This window comes from Trichogramma pretiosum, unplaced genomic scaffold, assembly GCF_000599845.2.
Source record: "Trichogramma pretiosum strain Unisexual culture from Peru unplaced genomic scaffold, Tpre_2.0 scaffold25, whole genome shotgun sequence".
Classification (NCBI taxonomy): Eukaryota; Metazoa; Arthropoda; class Insecta; order Hymenoptera; family Trichogrammatidae; genus Trichogramma; species Trichogramma pretiosum.
Window position 1 is genome coordinate 821227 of NW_019641621.1, and position 21034 is coordinate 842260.

Below are 21034 nucleotides of genomic sequence, written 5' to 3' on the forward strand. Positions count from 1 at the left end.
TAGACGTCGTTTTAGCGAGAAGAGGGAGCGGACGATTCTCCCTGCTGTCTCGCGGAGCAGTGCGTGCACAATTGTCCGACCGTATACGCTCTTGCAGAAGCGTCACTTTTTAGGTTAGACCTCGATTAGCTTTGAAACTTGTTTCGCCTCGTTCGCTCGGCTCGAAATCAAAATAACAGAGAGACCCGTGTGAGTGCATTGCAATACAGGAATTGGTTTGTTTTTTTTTCGCAGATAACGGCCGCATCCCCGAGGCACCCGCAAACGGCTACAAATGCCATTGCATCGAGGAGCAGCGACTGTTACCGACAAAACAACGACAGACCCGGTGATTGGGGGTAGTTAACGATCGCAAATCAACAAAGTCCGAGGCGGTTGTGATACAAGACAAGACAGCTCGCATGCACGATTAAGGATTAATCTCCGTGAGAAAACTCGGTCTTGTAATTGCGGATGATGAATCCTGACAATGAACGGTATGGAGAGACGTGGCCATGGTTACGAATCCTCTTCATCGTCCTCGTCGTCGCATCATCATCACCGTTCGCACCACAATCATCGGTCCTCGGGACATCATCCACCTTCGTATCATCAACAACACTATCATTCCTATCATCATAGAGACTCTAGTCGCGAGAGCACCGTCGAGCGAAGGGACAGTGGAAGAGAAAGTGGCAGAGATAGTGGAAGAGATAGTGGAAGAGATAGCGGAAGAGACAGTGTTAGAGACAGTGGCAGAGACGCTGGAAGATTGCAGCCCAATGATGATTACTATTATCGTCATCATGAGCGCTCCAGTTCCAGAGAATATCACAATTCCATACATCACCACCATCACAGAGAACCGACATCTCAAAGGGAAATCCATCCTCCAAGGGAGATACACCCACAGAGAGAAATACACTCACAGAGAGAAATTCACTCCTCGCAGAGAGAAATTCACTCCTCTCAGAGAGAAATTCACTCCTCACAGAGAGAAATTCACTCCTCACAGAGAGAAATACATCCACAGAGAGAAATACACCCACAGAGAGAAATACACTCTCAAAGGGAATTACATTCTCAAAGAGAATTACACTCTCAGAGAGAATTGCACCCCCAGCGAGATATCCATTCTCAAAGAGAAATTCACACCCAACGAGATATTCATTCTCAGAGAGATGTCCATCATCCAAGAGATATACAACATAGTTCTCATTCTCAACCACATCATCACCACCATCAACAAGATCATCCACAACATCAACACTCACTTAGACAACAGCATCAGTCATCGCAGCAGTTGGTGGCTAAACACAATCATGGACCACCACCACCTCCAACTTCAGATCATGTCTCCAAACCACTGTCCCAACAGCAAGTTCAAGCACAGAAAGACCCTGGATCTGGACCACCACAGACTCCTATCCCACAAAAGACTAAAAATTATAAATTACTTGTGGACCCTGCGATAACAAAGGGTGCAACAAAAGTGTATAGATATGATGGCATAGTACCTGGTGATCCAACGCAACCACCTGTACAGGTAAGGGATCCAAGATCTCCCATAATAAGAATATGGACTCGTATGGAAGTGTTGGATTTACCAGTGCCTAGATTTAAAATAGATGCCCAGTATGTTGGTGATCCACCACCTATAGAAGTTACATTTTGCCAATTGAATGATAACATTGACAAAACTTTTCTCTGTGATATGGTGCATAAGTTTGGCCCTACCGAAGAATTAACTATATATTATCATCCAATGACAAACAAACATTTGGGCATAGCCAAAGTAGTTTTTGAAACTACTAAAGCCGCTAAGGCTTGTGTTGAAAAGTTAAATGGCACATCTGTGATGGGAAAAGTGCTGGAAGTTTTTCTAGATCCTTTTGGTAAAAAGTGTCTAAAGCTTTTTGATGATTACACCATTGAAAAAAAAATTGAAAAGAAAGTACCTGAAAAGGAAAAAGAAGAAATATCTCCACCTATTCCAGTTATACCGCCACCACCACCAATAAAGGTATATCTATATTATTTTAAAAAATTAATTGATATTGATAAAATTCGATACTTATAATTTATAATTCATTTGATTTAAGTCTGACATTGATCAAAACAAAAGGGTGCAGATTCCGTTAACTTCTGAAAAAGTTTCAAGTAGTGTAAAAAGTGATGAAAGAAATAGTAGGCATTCTAAAAGTAAGCCTACTCATGAAAAAAGTCATGTAGAAAATTCAAGGTATACAAATAAGTCATCAACGTCAACAACATATCGAAATGATTTTCCTCCTTCTGGTAATATATTGAGCTCTAGTAATAACAGTGAATTAGGTTATGGCACAACCCCTTCTGAACTTACTTATCCAAGCAGTTTCCCACAAAACTCCACTGCAGCTAATAATTATGAATTCTTTTATGGTAATTACCACCATCATCCTCCTCCAACCCAAGCTTCTAACTACATGGGTACATTACCTCAAGGAGTCACTCCTATGCAGCCTAACACTTGGTGGCCTAATGCACCACCACCGGATGCACATTTTCCTCCTGGTACGGTGTGGCCTCCTGCAGGTACCATGACTCCTGACATGCTAAATGTGCCTCCTATAGTCAATAGAAATGTTCCAGTGACTGTTAATGACATTGGTAAAACTTCAAAGAAAAAGGACTCTACATCTCCAATTGAACCCATTAATTCAGCTGTGAGTTCGTCAAAGAAAGAAAATTTTGACTCTCCAAATGAACAACGCAATACACTCGACTTGGATACTAGAATTGCTATGTTGTTAAAAGATAAGGCTGGTGGAATGGCCCCTGCATTCTTGCAGTTTGGTAGTGACTCTGAAGATGAAAATAAATCAGGCCCTGGTGAAGAAATGTTGTCAGATCCTCCGAGTCCTTACTTAACTAAAGAAATTTATGAAGCAAATTTTCAAAAAGTTCAAGAGAGAAATCGTGAGCGACGTCGTCAACGTGAGAACAGTTTGAACCAAATTCCTAAAACTGAAATAGATGAAGACTTAGGAAGTGTAATTAGCTCCAGTGAAGATGAAGCTTTATTAGGTAGTTATAGTCCAACAACAGGATATAAAGCAGCAACTGACATTTCGAAAGAAAATCAAAATAAAGATATTACAATGGATGATGATTGCATGTCTCTCAGTCCTTTAAGCTCTGGCGATGAAAAAATTGAAGAAGTATGTAACAAAAATATATAAATTTTAATATTTTTTCATTATACACAACTATTAATTTATTTGAAATTTGCAGATTTCTACCCATGAAGTGGTAAATCATATCTTTCCTAGCTTTATACAACCCTACACAACTGGTATACCTGCTGCTCCACCAGTATATCCACCTCCACAAATGCCGGTACCCCAACAACAGTGGCCTCTAAGGCCTAGTCAATATCCTTATCCATATGGTGCAGCAGCAGCCTACATACCCAATCAATATCCACCTCCTGGTGCTGCACCAGCCTTGCCTGGGAACCCTCCAGCAGGATTACCATTAGGAGCTGCTGGTCATAATCCTGGTTTTTATCCTAATTTTACCTCTAGATTACAAGCTATGGCTAGTCAGAGTATTACTAAAGATAATCCACAGGTAAAAAAATTTAGTATACAATAATATCATGCTATGCTTGTATTGAAGATAACATAATTTATTGTATTTTTTTAAAGGGTCCAACGATCAATGGGGTATTAAATAAAGTCGTTGAAGAGCTTAAACAGATTCTTAAAAAGGATTTCAATAAAAAAATGATTGAAAATACAGCCTTCAAATTATTCGACAGTTGGTGGGACGAACGCAAACAGAAAGAGACTATGAGTCAAATGCCATTGCCTGGAACAACGCTTATAAATACTGTTGTTGCTTCAACTGCTGATATGACAGCTCCAACTGCGGGTGCTACAGCTGCAGCTGCAGCAGCTGCAGTCATTTCCAAAGATGAGATTAAAACTCAAGGATTTGCTTCTTTATTGGAGCAAGCTACAACTCCATTGGGGCTTAATTATGAAGGTTTCACATTAGGAATTAGAGCTAGTATGCCCAAAATGCCATCATTTAAGGTAGGCTTTATTTTTTAAATTTTTGCGCAAATCGCAAAAGTCTAATAAATTATTCTCTAAATTTGATTATTATTTAAATTTATTAGCGTAAGAGAATAAAGGCACCAAGTCCTGTACCAGTTCAAGATGAAGACAGTCGTCAATCAGGGACCACAGCTCTTACGAATGATCGTAGAGTGCCATTAGCCGAACCTATCGATAGCGATAGCGACATTGGTTCACCAATTTCTACTCCTGTAGTTGAACCTAAGGTCAAGGTACCCACTAAGAGAAGATCAACAGCACTGCAAAGTAGTTCTTCTGAATCTTCGTCTTCAGAATCTGAAGAAGAAGATAACAGTTCCAGTAGCAGTACTGATTCTTCTACCACCACTGCAAGCTCTGATGAAGAGGTACGTAAATTAAATTTTAAAGTTCATAAATGGTTAAAATAATTTTTAACCAACGTCATTTACTTGATTTTCAATGTTTCAGTTGGATACCAGGCCGCTGGCACGAGACAGTACAAAACCAGAGGTGCAATTGGAGCTTGCAATACAGTTGGCGATGCGTGTTCCTACTCCATTTGATGCACCTCCCACGCCTACACCAAATATGAACATTGTAACCGACGACGAATTTCCGGAAATTCCAGATGATGATGAGGAAGTAATAGACAAAGAGCAAATGACAATCGATCAAGTGGCAGGATACATTGAAGAAACACCAGAAGAAAAGGTTGTTGAGCCTATGATCGTGGATATGCCTACAGATTTTGTAAGTTTCGATCATATTAATGAGTAACTTTTACCTCTAATAAATATCACGATAGGAGATGAACAATGAAACTTTCGTTTTACAGACTCAGCAAGAAATGATCCTCCCAACGATCGAGAAGAAACCATCGCCCCATCGATCAGACATCGAGAATATGGAAACGTCGGCTATTGAAGCCCTCATGTCACTCGCAAGTGATAAACCACTAATTAGACCGCCTATTGTTGCTGCTTCAGACCCACCACTTCAACCACAACCACAACGTGCTCCGCCCTCGACTATTGGCGGGCATTTCATTGAAAAAATTCAAAGTATGTCGGATCGTTATATTAATGATGAACCTATATTGAAAGAATCGGAGAAAATTGAAATGTTTAAAGATATACCCACAAGTGATTCTGATGAAGAAAGTCTTGAAGTCAAGAGGCAACGGTACATATTATTAATTCTAAAATGAAAAATTAACATAGCACAAGTTTATTTATTAATTGTTAATTTAATTTTAATAGATTGCAACAAAATGCTCCTGTCGAAGTTAAGAAAACAAAACCACGAGAATTATCCAAAGTTTATATGGAACACTCTTATTCCATGTTGCCCAACGTTCAAAAAGGCGCGGATCAACAAACTAAACAAGATAAAGCTAACAAAACTGCCATTAGTCCTTCTGGCAAGGACAAAAAGAAGAAACAAGTTAGGGTAATTATTCTATTTTTCTTTAAATGTTTCAGTTACTCAAAAAATATAATTAACTCAATAATTTTTTAATTTACTAGGCCAATAATGCTGCAATTTTGGAGAAGGAGAATATGCAAATTAAATCTATCAATTTCGAAAATTTAATGCCACCTTCACTGGTCGGAGCTGTTGCACCGCCATCGCAAGTGGGGCCAGATTCGCAAGCATTTGCCACACCGGTTATTTATAAAGAACGTACTATAATGGATGAAATGGAAATTTTATTCGAATTCTTGAAATCTGGCATCGATCACGAAGACATGGAGTATCTCAGGCGTAGCTACGAAGCGCTATTAGCCGATGATCAACAGAGCTATTGGTTAAATGACACGCATTGGGTAGATCATCCAGCTACCGATGTTCGATCGCCCCCGAAGAGAAGAAAACGAGACGATTCCAGGGTGCACACTACCGGTTGTGCTCGAACAGAAGGTTATTACAAGGTTGAACTGGTAGAAAAAATGAAAAATAAGGTATTTAGAAAAGAAATCATTTTTAGTGTTATGTCTATTCGATCACGAATTTTTATTACTTTTATTTATTTATTTTTTTTTTAGCATCAATACACGCATCGTACGAACTCGGATGAAAGTCGCCTCACCACAAGCAGTCGCAACCAAGCGCTTGGAGGGCAAGATCCAAGTAGTTTTAGCGGTGGATTGTCTGTTAACAATTCTAGTATTGACAATACAAGAGCAATTCAGGGTAAGATGCAGGCACTTTCGCGAGAAGCCAGAAGCAACCAAAGACGTTTGCTAACAGCTTTCGGCATTGACACCGACAGTGATTTACTCAAATTCAATCAACTCAAGGTAAGTTTGAAACAAACCTTCTTTTACTTAAAATGAATTATCAAAATTTCGGTTTATTATTCTATAATTTTTCCTACAGTTCCGCAAAAAACAATTGAAATTTGCCAAATCTGGTATCCACGATTGGGGCTTATTCGCAATGGAGCCTATAGCAGCCGACGAGATGGTTATTGAATATGTCGGACAAATGATAAGACCAATAGTTGCCGATCTGCGTGAAACACAATATGAAGCTACCGGAATAGGCAGCTCATATCTGTTCCGTATTGACTTGGAAACTATCATAGATGCCACCAAGTGCGGTAATTTGGCTCGATTCATTAATCATAGTTGTAATGTAAGTATTTCAATTTGATACGATTTAAATGTATTTTAAATTCCAATACGTTTATTTATTACGAAGAGTGTTTGAAATAAAATTTATGTTTTTTTCAGCCGAACTGTTACGCTAAAGTTATAACGATAGAAAGTCAAAAGAAAATTGTGATTTATAGTAAACAACCGATTGGAGTTAACGAAGAAATAACTTACGATTACAAATTTCCCTTGGAGGACGATAAAATACCTTGTTTGTGTGGAGCACCACAATGTCGAGGGACTCTTAATTAATTGCACGTCACTACAATTTTTATATTTGGCTTTGCATGTCATCGTTTGTTGCCATCATCCCTCTTCATTTCTTTTAGTTTCTACTTTCTACTTGCTCTTGTATTATTGAGTCTTTTCCCTTTCCTATCAAAACGCATAAAACCTTGTATATAAATGAAAAGCAAGTTTCGTGTATACGTTGATAAAAGACATATAAACGAAAATTATCACCAATCAGATTCCTGTAGTTTATAGATTTCATTAAATAATGCTCTTTATTATGTAAATAATGAAGCTAAATTAATTAGGATTTACATTTATATTAAAAAGCGAATATTGAAAATACATTTAATAAGCTGTTCTTTTATTTTTACTACAAAATTTCCATTTATATTAATTGTAAGTAAGTGACGTCACTCACTCGTATGCGATGATAGTAGTATTTTTTAGTATTTTCTCAAGAAAATTTACGCCAAACTTTTTGACTGCGTAAAAGAAAAAAGTGCGAGGATTTTTATGTCATCAACTTATATGTCATTTGATAAAATCGAAGAAAAATTCGTTCGAATCGTTGTTGCGTTTTTTAAATATTAAATAGTTAGATTAATTATAAAAGTGAAATATAAATATAAGTTGTATCAAAGTTTTTGCAATAAAAAATTGGTCGTGTATGTATGTATACATAAAATTTTCAAATATTATATTTAAGTAAGAATAAATTTATATAAAAAAATTAACAGCACAGTCGTCGACTTTAATTGATATCAAAAAGCATCGTTTAATTTATATCTATCCTAAATTATTCTCATAACTATCTCGTTCTCTTGTAACAAGAGACATTTTTTTTGTAATCTAGATACAAACCTGTCATAAAAATTAATTGTACCTTTAAGTAATTTTTTGGTTTTCTATACTTTAGAATCAGGATTGGCTAAATCATTTAATTTTTTTCTAATAAGTAATAAACACTAATTATCGGCAGCTAAAAGTATAATTTAAAAACGACAAATATAATTTTACTTGGAGTGACCATGTTGCTACTTCGCTACTTGAAATACCTGATGCAGCTACATTTTTATTGATTTTAGGAGAAAACTAAAAGGTCTCATCAGTAAAATTAAACTTCACTTGTAAGCCATCAGTTTTAAAATTATTTTATTTATAGAAGTAATCAAACCTTGTTAATATTATTATTTTTTCATTTACTTTTAAACTTGAATCAAAAGTCGTTTTTACTCAAACTAATCTCGATGAGCAAAATTTGAACTCCCATAAAAAATATATTATCAAAAATACTTTAACACAACTTACTACAGCGTGAGCTTTTCACTACTTGCTGCTCGCTCTCCATTTGCTGGAAAAAGCATAGGTATCCTTGTCAAAATAAGTGCTATATTGGTAGATAGAAACAAACGGCGTTGTTTCTTCAATTTAAAACAACATTAACTCACTCGTAATGTACAATATTAAGTGAATTATTCGATATCTGTACATCATTAACAATCACTGATAAAACGTAAGCATAAGAGTTATATCTTACACACTTGGTTGTGGATATTATCGCATTCGTTTTGATTCTTATTGGCAGCCGGAGTCACTTTAGAAAGTCGATCACAGTTTGAATTGCATCGCGTTGAAAAATTCAAACTAATATGCGATATTTTCAATCCATGTGGTTAAATCTATGGCATCGAAGTTTTGGCAAGATTGCAGTTCGTTTCTAAAAAAGAGAAAGACGTTTTCATCTCTATTTAACGTTCTGACGGCTTATTAAAAAAATAACTTACCCCACTTGCGGCTTGAGAAAGACGTTGGACTGCATTTTGGCGATATCGTCCCCATTGTCGCAGAATATTCTGGCTAGCGCGGCTTTCTTCAGCTCGTCCATTTGATCTGCAACGATTTCAAACGATTAAAATAATCACTCGATCATAGACACATAGTTCTAATAAAAAATTCCCACTCACTGGTCGTGAACGGCTTGGGCTGCCTACTGGAATCGTAGAAGAATCGATCGGCTCTTCTGGTCCTCAAGAATTGCGCTGCTATCAGACACCTAAAAGTCGGACCGATCGCCGCGTCCTCGATCGATCTCTCGGCCAAGCCTCCGACCAGCAGATCCACATCTCCGGGTTGCTTGTACAATTTTCGCAGCAACTTGACGCTCTCCCAGGGCACATGATCCAAGAAATCGTCGAAGCTCTTGGCCTGTCGCAGACCGCACAGGTGTCGATAGTCGTTGTAATCGGCCAATCCGTGATCTCGTCCGCGCTGAATGTCGAAGCTCAGCCGATCCAGGCCCGCCGCCGACTCGTTGGTCTTGTACAGCCGGCTCGATAAGTCGGCCGCCAGACCAAGATCGAGCTTTCGCGAGCTCTGCCGGGCGAATCCGCGCACCAGTCCGTCCAACGTCTCCCCGGCCTCGAGTAATCTCGGCTTGTAGAAACTCGCGGCGAGCTCGAGACTTTCGTTGGATTTGTGCGCGTCGTCCTGGGGCACCAGACTCAAGCTGCCCTGCCTCAGGGAGTGGGCGAACCTCAACGGATTGAAGTGTCGTATATGGCATAGCTGAGCCTACCGCGGAGTAGCTAACATCTAAGCGCTCTCTGATTTTGTATTAAACTTAACGGCTCGCCGAGATATTTAATAAAGTGAAAACGATACTTTGTACAGTTAATTATTGCTGTATCCAGTAATTATTTTATAATTTTCATTAATTGACAAGAGAATATGGAACTCTTGCTTGCTGACATCATTGGAGTTAGAATTATATCATTGAGTTAAATAGCTTGATCAGGCTAAGCTCACAAACTGACAATTATTTCATAATACGACCCAGTCTCTGGACAGTTTAGTCAAGTTGCGAGATATTGGTATTATAAATCACCTATAGTGAGCTTATTAACAAATATAAGCACCTACAGGGTAGAGTTTATGTCTAAATGGAACATTTGAGATCCTTTATGAGAATTTTTAAGCAGAAATAATAAAGAAATTAAAAGATAATGATTGTATGCTCAAATACCAGTCCTTGGAGATGCAAAATGCGACCTGTACGTCTGTCCAAAAGTAGTTGAACTATAGTAGCTGGTCACCCTTCGACTCTCACCGCGCCTGGCTACCCCCTCTACACGCTTATGTTGAAAATTAGTTAAGAGGAGTCATACACCAATTCACTCCTCCTTGTTATTTTCTTTTATACAAACCACAGTTTCATGTCAATCTACATTTTCAACATAAAATTTACATCTTTGAGCCCTAAAAAATGTGAAAAAAGTTGCAGAATAAGCATTTGTATCTAAAAATAGCTCATTATTGCTATTTTAGTCTTTTGGCACTGTGCACAAGGTTCAGATCAGAGTTATTCTGATGGAAGTTCCTGATAGGTATCTTATGGGCTAAGTTTTGTGGAATTTTGATTAGAGTTATAAAAAAGTTTGTCTGCCAACACATGTGAAGAAAGCAAGAAATAAAAAATACTTATCAATGTTTTTTATATTGAATAATAGAACTAATATGAAGGTCTAAATCAAAATTCCACAAAACTCAGCCCACAAAGGATACTTTTCTGAAGATTTTGAAGCCTATCAGGAACTCCCAGCTGAATAACTCTGATCTGAACCTTGCGCACAGTACAGAAAGGCTAAAATAGCAAAAACGAGCTATTTTTAGATGCAAATGCTTATTCTGCAACTTTTTTCACATTTTTTAGGGCTCAAAGATGTCAATTTTATGTTGAAAATGTAAATTGACATTAAACTGTGGTTTAAAAAGAGGAGTGAATTGGTGAATGACTCCCCTTAAGTATAAGCCGAATTAATAATAAAATTGATTTAAAAAATTCTAAATAAAGAAACGAACTATAGGGCGTTTTCCAATTGTCACAAAATGGCCCCTTTACGATTTGCCTGGAGGCGTTGAGGATTGAACAAATGAGAGTCCTTGTTTTTTTTGCCTCCAGTGCTAATAAAGTGACCTTTTTGTGACAATTGGAAAACGCCCTATAAAAGACAATTATTTAAACATAAAATTTGAAAAAAAAGATTAAGACATGGCAATGTGCAGTTGTAAACTTTGATATCTTATTTTATTATTAATTAATGAATAATTATGATAATTAGTAATGAACTTTCAAAAATTTTTAATTTAATTTTTTACAATGATAAAAAGCTTTTACAAAATAATGGTTTAATGTATGCAAGTGTTGATTCGGTATTTTTAGGTTAATTCGGTATATTTTCACCTTAAATTGAAACTCAAACAATAACTATTTAGAATTTATTGTAACGCGTATAAAATATGATTAGATACGAAAAATAAATAGATTTAGCTTTATAAAGGTCCGAGCTGAAAAACGAGAGCAAAATAGCTGTTCGAATTAGTTCGCGCCTATTTTCTGTACACATTGTACTTTGTTTATGTTGATGTTAGAAGCGCGACTCGTTGTAACGGCCGCAGAATTTTACTGGTCAGTCGTCGTATTACAGAGCTCGACACTCGACCACAGTTTGTAATACTTACCAAATCGACCAGTGCGTCGTGCTATATATACTCTTTGTTATTAATTAGTTTTAAGTGTTATTTCAATTAAAGCTGTTACAAAAAAACAATCCTCAAGTTCCCGACTAATTTTGTTAAAACCCGCGACGGCATCACTTAACAGAGCAGAGTCTCGAGGCAGATCGGTATAGACAGTTTACCCGCTCGAGCTCTGATAATAAACATTTTGGTAGCAGAGCGTGGTTTTGGTCGGAACAAGATGGAGGAAATTCTCGAGGATCAGCTGGCATTAGCGGAAATTCTCAGCAACTTCAGAACGGTGATGCTGAAAGCACCAAGAGAGAAAAGAACTACAAGTTGGTTCAAAACGCAATTAGAACAACTCGAGAGTCTATGGAGTGATTTCCTTAAAGCCCACAAGAAGCTGATCCGCTGGTCAGAAAAGGACAAAGAACAGCGTCCCTATTTCCAAGACGACATGTTTGCTGCGGGCCAGAACCAGTATATCGCGGTAAAAACGGAAATTTTGGATGTTCTGAGCCCCGGCCGGAGACAGACCTCAATTCAAGCGGATTCACAGTATGCTGGAGTCAGCTTTGAGACTCCGCAATACAAGACACCACTACCGTCGATGCAGCTTCCGCAGTTTTCGGGCAATCAGTTGGAATGGGAGACGTTCAAGGGAATGTTTCTGGCACTCGTACACGACGTACCTACGTTCCCGCCGATTTTAAAATTACAATATTTGATTCGATCATTGACGGGAGAAGCAGCTAATAGACTCAAGAACGTACAGATTGTCGGAGAAAATTATGAGAGTTCATGGCAGGCTATTCAAGCCAGGTACGACAATAAAAAAAGTTTTGCTATCTACGCACATGTCGCATATCGTCAACTGCCCACCCATGCAAAGAAAATCAGTAGAAGAGGTGCGTAGACTGGTGGATCTAGTGCGCGAGTCCAAGCAGGCGCTCGATAACTTGAATGTAGAGCCGGCTCGTATGTCGGAATTGTGGCTGATTCACCACACCATTCATAAATTGGATCAATCAACGCGTCTGGATTGGGAACGACACGCCGACGAACTCACGAGCTTCCCGTCCTACGATGAGCTCATAAGCTTCCTCGAGCGTTACATACGAGTGCTGGACGCAGCTAGCACAACATCGGCGGGGCCGCAGCCATCTACATCGAGTGAAAATTCGGCGGTTAAATCGGCAAAAAGCGCGCCAAGTAAATATAAACAAGTATCAGCCCATGCGACCAGTACGCAAGTAGCTCGAAAGCCAACCGCTCGCACATGCGCGCTGTGTCGAGGCACGCACGTATTGTACTCGTGCCAGAAGTTCCTCTCTCTGCCTCAGTCGCAGAGGTATGAGGTGTGCAGGAGGGAGAAATTGTGTTTGAACTGCCTTTCGGGATCCCACTTCGCGCGAGACTGCCAATCAGAGAAGCGATGTTTAGTGTGTCAAGCAAAACATCACACCAAACTTCATGCAGATACTCGGACACAACAGGAATCTACTGATACATCAAATGAGCGAGCTGGCACTGGAGCTCCGATCGACGGAAATGAGGACCCACCAGCATCGGTTTACTTCGCGGGACAGGACATGTCTAGAAGGCGATCGGACGATCAATTGATACTGCTCGCGACAGCGCGAATAGTTTTGTTGGATTCATTCGGCAATGAGCTGCAAGTTCGAGCTTTAATAGACCCTTGTTCGCAACGCTCTTTTGTCACGGAACGCGCAATGAAAGCACTGTGCGTTAAAATGGATAAGGTATCTGTGAATATCAAGGTAATGGGCGGGTCTCACGCGTCAACAGCACGGAAAGAAGCACGCGTGACGATAAAGTCCAAGATGATGCCCGAGTTTACTACATCCGTAGTTGCCTTGGTTATGAGCGAGCTTACTGGATTGATGCCGAGGATTCAGCTGCAGATCACTCGATGGTCACACCTGAAAGGAGTGCAGCTGGCGGACCCGGCTTTTCACAGACCCGATCGCGTGGACTGTGTGATTGGGGCTGACATGTACACGAGCATCTTACTCGACGGATTGAAGAAGGGACCCGAGGGCACTCCGGTAGCGCAGCGAACGGTTTTTGGCTGGATATTGACGGGTGAGGGCGGTGATGAATCGACGAGCCGGCCCCAGGAGGTGACAGCTTTCCACACCATTGCTGAGCCAACGCTGAATCAACTGTTGGAAAAATTTTGGCAAATCGAGGATATAGCCCAAACAAAGCATTGGACGACGGAGGAACAGTTTTGTGAAGACTACTTCGTCAAGACTACGTCAAGAAACTCGGAGGGCAGGTTCGTAGTCCGGTTGCCGTTTGCGGCCAAGACTAGATTTGAATGCTCGAGAGATATAGCCCTGTCGTGTCTCTTTCGAATGGAGAGACGAATTATGAAAAGTCCCCGACTATCCTTATCTTATAATAATTTTATGAGAGAGTATTTGCAGTTGAAACACATGGAGCTCGTGCCGCCGACTCAGATCTCGGCTCCGAGCTTTTATCTGCCGCATCATGGAGTGTTTAAATCGGAGAATTCGGACAAGATCAGAGTCGTTTTCAATGCTTCGCAGAAGGCTGCGAACCGAGTATCGCTCAACGAGACTTTGTTGACCGGCCCAAAACTGCAAAAGGACGTCACGTCAGTGATTACCCGGTGGCGTCTCTTCAGATTTGTCTTCGTCACGAACATCGTCAAGATGTTTCGACAAATATTGGTGCACCCAGAGGATACCGATTATCAGCGCATACTTTGGCGCTCAACAAAATCACAGCCGGTACAGGATTATAGAGCGCTTACAGTCACTGTAGCAGTACATCTAATGTACTGGCTACAAGTGGCGACTTACGAGGCCCGCGAGCCGGCATTCGCGCGTATACAATAGATTATACAATGGACACGCACATACGCAGCAGAGACGGGACGACAACGAGGCGAAGCGACGCACACACACACATGCGCCGAGCACACGCAGGATGCACGCACACTCACACGCGCGCACACACACGACGTGACGAGCAGGCAACGACACGTGCCTCCGATCACGATACGCAGCGCCAAGAGAGGCGCGCGCGACGCTGCGATCTATCGAGCAGCGAAAAAGATCGCAGAATCTCTCGTGCCACGAGAAGCGAAACGAGGACACTAACCTCAACGAATTAGCCGAACAGACGAAGGTCTTAAAAATTCGTCCTCGAAAGAAGCAGGCAACGTTCTGCAAATATATTGTGTGTGTGTGTGCTCGACGAGTTTTACGAACCATCCACTTGGACTGACGAGTCCAAGTGAAGTTTTGAGGCATAAACCATCGACACCATCAGCGGCCATCATCATCGACGCCGAGACGAGACGACGACGACGACACAGCGACGTGCCGAAGATTTTGCGAAAGGTAGTTTTAAGCCGTAATCTCACCGTCGAGTCGCCGCGTCTGTCGCGTACGTTTATTTACTCGCACCCAGGAGAAAATCACATCTTGCCGACGAGCCGAGCCGGTCGACGCGAACTCGCGGAAAAACGAATACACGAAAATTATCACGACGGTCTGCATGCCGTCTCATGCAGTGGCGCCCTTCAAAATTACACCATACAATTATAATTTAATTAATTAATAATCGTACTTGACATTTATTAGTAGCTCAAGTTTCGTTCTCTTATTTATTTTTCCCACCTAACCTAACGCTACATCACATACGGCACCGCCCCGGCTCCGTTTTTGGCTCTCAGAGTCCTTCAGCAGCTTGCAGCGGATGAGCGTGAACGATACCCAGAGGGAGCTCGTTTATTGGATCACCGGGTGTACGTCGACGACTTGTTCGGTGGAGGAGATGCGATTGATGAAACAATCGATCGCCGAAATCAACTTATAAAAATGATGATGACCGCTGGTATGGAGCTTGGCAAGTGGTCGGCCAACGAGGCTGTGCTGCTGCGTGATATTGCTGCAGACAACGGCGAAAAAGTTTCTGTCGAATTGGAGGACGTGGTGTCGACGCTGGGCCTGAAGTGGTGCCCACGGAGCGACGAATTTTTGTTTGTATCCTCGCTAGCTCCGATGCCACAAGTGATCACCAAGAGGAACATACTCTCCGACGTGGCAAAGCTTTTTGACCCATTAGGATGGCTGGCTCCGGTGATAATCACGGCAAAAATATTACTCCAGGATCTCTGGATTGAAAAACTTGATTGGGACACCCCTCTCGAGGGTGAGATTTCCCTCAGGTGGCAGCGATTTCGTGAGTCGCTGAAGGATGTTTCGAAGATTAGAATTCCACGATGGTTCGGCGGGCCTGAAGTTGGTGCTTGGACACTGCATGGTTTCTCGGATGCCTCAAAGCGAGCCTACGCTGCGGCGGTCTATATGGTGATCCCAGGAAAAAAGGCGACATTAATTATGGCAAAAACAAAGGTCGCTCCAGTAAAGCTGGAGATTCTGCCTCGGTTGGAGCTGTGTGGAGCTGCTCTTTTGGTCAAGTTGACTAAACAGGTCTTGGAAAACATGGATACGCAACCGGAACAGATTCATTTTTGGTGCGATTCTAAAGTTGTACTGGATTGGCTAAACAGTCACCCATCGCGTTGGCAAACATTCGTAGCGAACAGAGTCAGCGAGATAAATTCAGCTTTCCCAGAGGCAGTTTGGCATCATGTCGTGTCGGAGGATAATGCGGCAGATTGTGCTACTAGGGGACTCACGCCTGCTCAGGCGTCTACATTTGAGTTGTGGTGGACGGGACCGGCTTGGCTTGGCTCGGCGAGCTCCAATTGGCCTGCTTCAACAGATCAAGCTTTGAAGAAGAAGGAAGTAGACGCATATGTGGCTCAAGAAATAAGAGAGAAGGTAATCAAGAAGGAAGACACCATGCTTGCAAGATTGACGAAGTATTCAAGTTTTCTAAAATTGACCCGCGTTTTGGGGTACTGCGGTCGCTGGCTCAGCAGGACTAGAGCGCGACGAAGCAATTCTGCGTCACAGATGAGACCGTTTCTCACTCTCTCGGAGCTCAGGTGGGCTAAGATCGCCTGCTACAAAGTTATACAACGAGAATATTACTCGACAGAGATAAGCCTCATGAAACAGGGAAAAGCGCTGCCAAAGAGAAGCAACTTGCGCAGCTTGACACCGTTCATCGACCGTGAGGGCATTATTCGTCTTGGTGGTAGACTTCAGAATTCGCCGCTCTCGTTCGGCGAGCGACACCCGGTAATTTTGCCAGGAAGCTGTGAGATTGTTCGGAGGTTGATCAGCGGTATTCATAAGTTGACTCTTCATGGGGGCGTGCAGTTGATGCTCTCGCAGTTGCACCGTGAGTACTGGATCACTGGCGCAAGGAGGATCGTCGTCGGACTATATCGCGACTGCGTGAAATGTGCACGATACCGAGCTCAAACAGGAAGGCAGCAGATGGCTCCACTGCCTGCAGAACGCCTCATTCCACAGCGGCCCTTTGCAAGCACTGGATTGGATTATGCCGGACCAGTGTCCGTGCTTTTCTCGCGTGGTCGCGGAGCGAAGAGTACAAAGGGCTACGTGGCGATTTTTGTATGTCTCGTTGTGAAGGCAGTACATATTGAAATTGTATCGGATCTTACCACGGATGCTTTCTTGGCAGCTTACGCGAGAATTGTAGCTCGCCGAGGAGTGTGCACGAGAATTTACTCGGACAATGCTACGACTTTTAAGAAGGCCTCGACTGAGCTTGCACGCATGTTCACGGAGGCTTCGGACTTCTATTCGACGGTCACGGAACGACTTGCGTCTCGGGGCACGGAGTGGACTTTCATACCCCCGCGAGCTCCGCACTTCGGTGGATTATGGGAGGCAGCTGTCAAAAGCTTTAAGTATCACTTCAAAAGGATTATTGGCGATACACCGATGACATTCGAAGAGTTATCTACACTGGCTGCCCAAATCGAAGCGTGTCTGAATTCTCGCCCTCTCTGCAGACAAAGCGATTGTCCCGATGACCTAGTGGCATTGACACCTGGACACTTTTTGGTCGGCTCTGCGTATCTTATTCAATTGGAAAAATGTGAGAAAGATCAAAGAAGGAGCTTGAACGAACGTTGGAGATTGATTGTGCAGCTTCGTAATTCGTTTTGGGTGCGTTGGAGGAAGGAGGTTTTGAACCAGTTGCAGCAGCGTAACAAGTGGTACGACCAGCACGAAAATTTCAAGATTGGTGACATGGTATTGGTAAAGGATGAGCTTTCACCTCCCGCGCGGTGGCCGCTTGGATTGGTCACTGAGGTGCACCCTGGTAAAGATGGACTTGTGCGTGTAGTCACGATCAAGACCGCTTCGTCTCAGCTTATGCGACCGATCGTTAAGCTGGTGAAACTTCCATTGGACCAGGACGCTCAAGAGTGCATTAATGAAGACAGTGCATGAGTTGAGAAGATAAAATTATGATTTTTTTCTATGTTTTTCTATGTTTGTATTTTTATTATTTACGTTTGTATTCTCTTTTTCACTTATGCTAAGATGATTTGTGATTTTGTTTTAACTTGTATGTTGATCGTGGATAATGCTTACACTTTATAATTGCTGGTATGCAGCAAGGCGGGCGGAATGTTCGAATTAGTTCGCGCCTATTTTCTGTACACATTGTACTTTGTTTATGTTGATGTTAGAAGCGCGACTCGTTGTAACGGCCGCAGAATTTTACTGGTCAGTCGTCGTATTACAGAGCTCGACACTCGACCACAGTTTGTAATACTTACCAAATCGACCAGTGCGTCGTGCTATATATACTCTTTGTTATTAATTAGTTTTAAGTGTTATTTCAATTAAAGCTGTTACAAAAAAACAATCCTCAAGTTCCCGACTAATTTTGTTAAAACCCGACGGCATCATTTAACAGAGCAGAGTCTCGAGGCAGATCGGTATAGACAATTTACCCGCTCGAGCTCTGATAATAAACAATGCCAGTTCATTGGTTTTGATAGTAAGTGCGCCACCACGTGAAACTCGCCACGTGGACTGTAAAATACAAATAATAAGTTAACAACAATTAAGTGAAATTTTTTTGATAACTGGTTTTCGTCTTTGTTCGTATACAATCTTTTCGTCTTCAATTTTACAATTAATTATTCGTCTGGCTTAGCGGAGAGCAATTAACACTCGCGAAAAAGTCTCGGAGGGACGCGGGGTCCCGGGGGGGAAGACTCTACTAACCGAGCGAGAGAGCTCGTATTCTTATTTGTCTAGGTCATACTTAAATTAGCTTACGATAAATCTTCTTTTTTCGTCGACAATTTCTGGTGGCCGGCTTCTATGAAGTTGAGCGTCGTCACCAGGGATACGGCGAAGATGGAGACACACTTTTCAATCCTATTTCACTTTTACTTTCTTTGCTTTCTTTTCGTTAATCAAACCCGACACACTTCGTACATGCTTTGCGTACCAGCAGACTTGCGGTAATAATAAGGCCAACTTCTACGTGGTCGTACTCGTCGTCCTCACGTGTCGTCTGAAGGTACACGCGAGAGCCAATCGATTATTGATCGATAGGTCGATGATTCTCGTCTGCTTATTTTACGTGTCGACGCTGTGAGTTTCTGTCTGGTATGTGTTCGCTGTTCATTACTCGTCTGCTGCTGGATGTTTTGGTATCTCAATGGACTGTCTCGTGTTCGTACGTATGGTGCGAGTTTTCGTACGCAGCAATTCTGATGTTTTTCTTGAGATTTGCCTCGACCGAGGTGCCGGTGTCGAACTAACCTTTAACCTCTCAAGTGATGTTGATGTTTAGTGGCCTCCTTTCTCATATCGTTCTTTATTGTGAACGTCTGGTGATAAGTGTCTCGTCGTCTTGATCTGTTCTCGTCGCTTTGCTTCTCTCTCTTCTCCAGGTTTCAGGTGCTAAAGTGTATGTGGGAAAACATAGATGTGTGATAGGGGCATAGTGTATAGGGTTCGTCTCGTCGTCATAACTTATTTCTACGCGTGAGCTTAAGAGTGACATTCATCGACTTGTAGCGCATCGAGTATGCCGCTACAAACTCCCTTCTCCTTAAACTAACGCATCGGGGACACGCGTGCGGAGTGTTAATTGCTTGTAATTGTTACTTAATCTTACCTTGAATTGCAATAAAGTCTGAGGTCCTCGATACATAAATTCAGGAAGGGAGCCATATAAAAAAAATAAACCATGATTCACAATTGGAATCTATTAGAATTTATTGTAGAACAAAACAAACATACTTTTTTTCAGTGATTCAAATATTTTTAGCAAAAAAAAACAAACTTTCTGAGCCAATCGGCTTATCAAAACTAAATCTACTTATTCATTTTCCTATAAAATTAAAATTATGTTTGCCATTTGGCTACTCAAACTAAATCTACATTTTGCCAACGGGCTTATTAAATCAAAAATCTTTGGCCATCAGGCTTATAAAACTAAATATTTAGCCAATGGCTGCATCAAAATAAATAATATAATTTTTCTTTCTTTGATTCATAAATAATAATAACAAAATCGATTCTTTGATTTTCTTTTTTTTCAAAATTAAAAAAACTTTTTTAATTTCTTTGCTACTTTTTCTTATCTTAACTAAGCAAAAATAAATTTTAATTTTCTTTGATTCTTTTTCTTTTGATTCCTCGCTTCTAGTCTGTGTTGTGTATTTTGTGCGTAATCATATGTAGGTGATGTGTTGGTGTGATGTTTTTTTTTCTCCTGTCTATGTTTATTTCTCATTGCAGTTTATTGTGGTGTTCGTCATGTATATGGCCGATTCTCTGTGAAATCGAATGGCCAAAAAATTTTTTTTTCTGCAAATATGAAAAACTTGCTGTTCCCGATGTCAGAAATGTCCCCAAATTTTATTAGAATTTTTGGGACCATCTATCACTCTTTTTCAGGGGCCCGAAGTTGGCCATTTTAGGGTTTTTTTGGAATTCATGAAAAATCACAAATATTCAAATAATTCCTGGATCAGGGTAGAATGATTCAAAAGTAAAAGTGCCCAGCTACTTTTTTGTTGGAAATTGTCCAAATTTTCAGAAAAAAAATATGCCAAAGTGATTGGAACAATCTAGGTCAGTGTAAAGCAAAAAAACTGCCAATGGGACATAAATGATGAAATCTAATCGAGTTCGAACCGGACTTTCATTTCCTAAACTATGTAAAAAGCTTCCCAAAGATGTCAACTACTGCCTGATAAAGTTTTGTAATGGGTCTTAAAGTTTAACGCAATGTAGACAACAATGTATGGCGAAAAACGTGCAAAAAAGTCCTGAAAATGGCTGTTTTTGGTGATTTTAGGCATTTTGGGCCTATTTTTGATTTTTTTTGCACGTTTTTCACCACACATTGTTGTCTACATTGCGTTAAACTTTAAGACCCATTACAAAACTTCATCAGGCAGTAGTTGACATCTTTGGGAAGCTTTTTACATAGTTTAGGAAATGAAAGTCCGGTTCGAACTCGATTAGATTTCATCATTTATGTCTCTTTGGCAGTTTTTTTGCTTTACACTTACCTAGATTGTTCCAATCACTTTGGCATATTTTTTTTCTGAAAATTTGGACAATTTCCAACAAAAAAGTTGCT

The 21034-nt window shown here is 40.9% G+C and overlaps 4 protein-coding genes across 4 annotated transcripts; 3 read left to right on the forward strand and 1 right to left on the reverse strand.

The window, feature by feature from the left end:
* Positions 1–21: 21 nt before the first annotated feature.
* LOC106654199 (histone-lysine N-methyltransferase SETD1-like) lies at positions 22–7284 on the forward strand. The gene is made up of 13 exons (XM_014373960.2): positions 22–113; positions 235–2002; positions 2082–3179; positions 3253–3591; positions 3669–4058; positions 4145–4450; positions 4533–4814; positions 4900–5246; positions 5324–5513; positions 5591–6025; positions 6110–6364; positions 6444–6701; positions 6800–7284. Exons 2-13 carry the CDS (start codon positions 470–472, stop codon positions 6971–6973), a joined length of 5607 nt encoding a protein of 1868 aa, XP_014229446.1. The 5' UTR covers positions 22–113; positions 235–469; the 3' UTR covers positions 6974–7284.
* A 1305-nt stretch (positions 7285–8589) lies between these two features.
* On the reverse strand, positions 8590–9547 carry LOC106654049 (peroxidase-like). The gene is made up of 4 exons (XM_014373738.2): positions 9531–9547; positions 8920–9470; positions 8740–8845; positions 8590–8672 (listed from the first exon to the last, which is right to left on the reverse strand). The coding sequence occupies exons 1-4, from the start codon at positions 9545–9547 to the stop codon at positions 8600–8602; spliced, it is 747 nt and encodes a 248-aa protein (XP_014229224.1). The 3' UTR covers positions 8590–8599.
* A 2164-nt stretch (positions 9548–11711) lies between these two features.
* LOC106654050 lies at positions 11712–14361 on the forward strand. The gene is made up of 2 exons (XM_023458877.1): positions 11712–12295; positions 12366–14361. Exons 1-2 carry the CDS (start codon positions 11712–11714, stop codon positions 14359–14361), a joined length of 2580 nt encoding a protein of 859 aa, XP_023314645.1.
* Positions 14362–15348: 987 nt separating this feature from the next.
* Positions 15349–17868, forward strand: LOC111693641. Its single transcript, XM_023458878.1, has one exon. The coding sequence runs from the start codon at positions 15349–15351 to the stop codon at positions 17866–17868; it is 2520 nt and encodes an 839-aa protein (XP_023314646.1).
* Positions 17869–21034: the final 3166 nt, after the last annotated feature.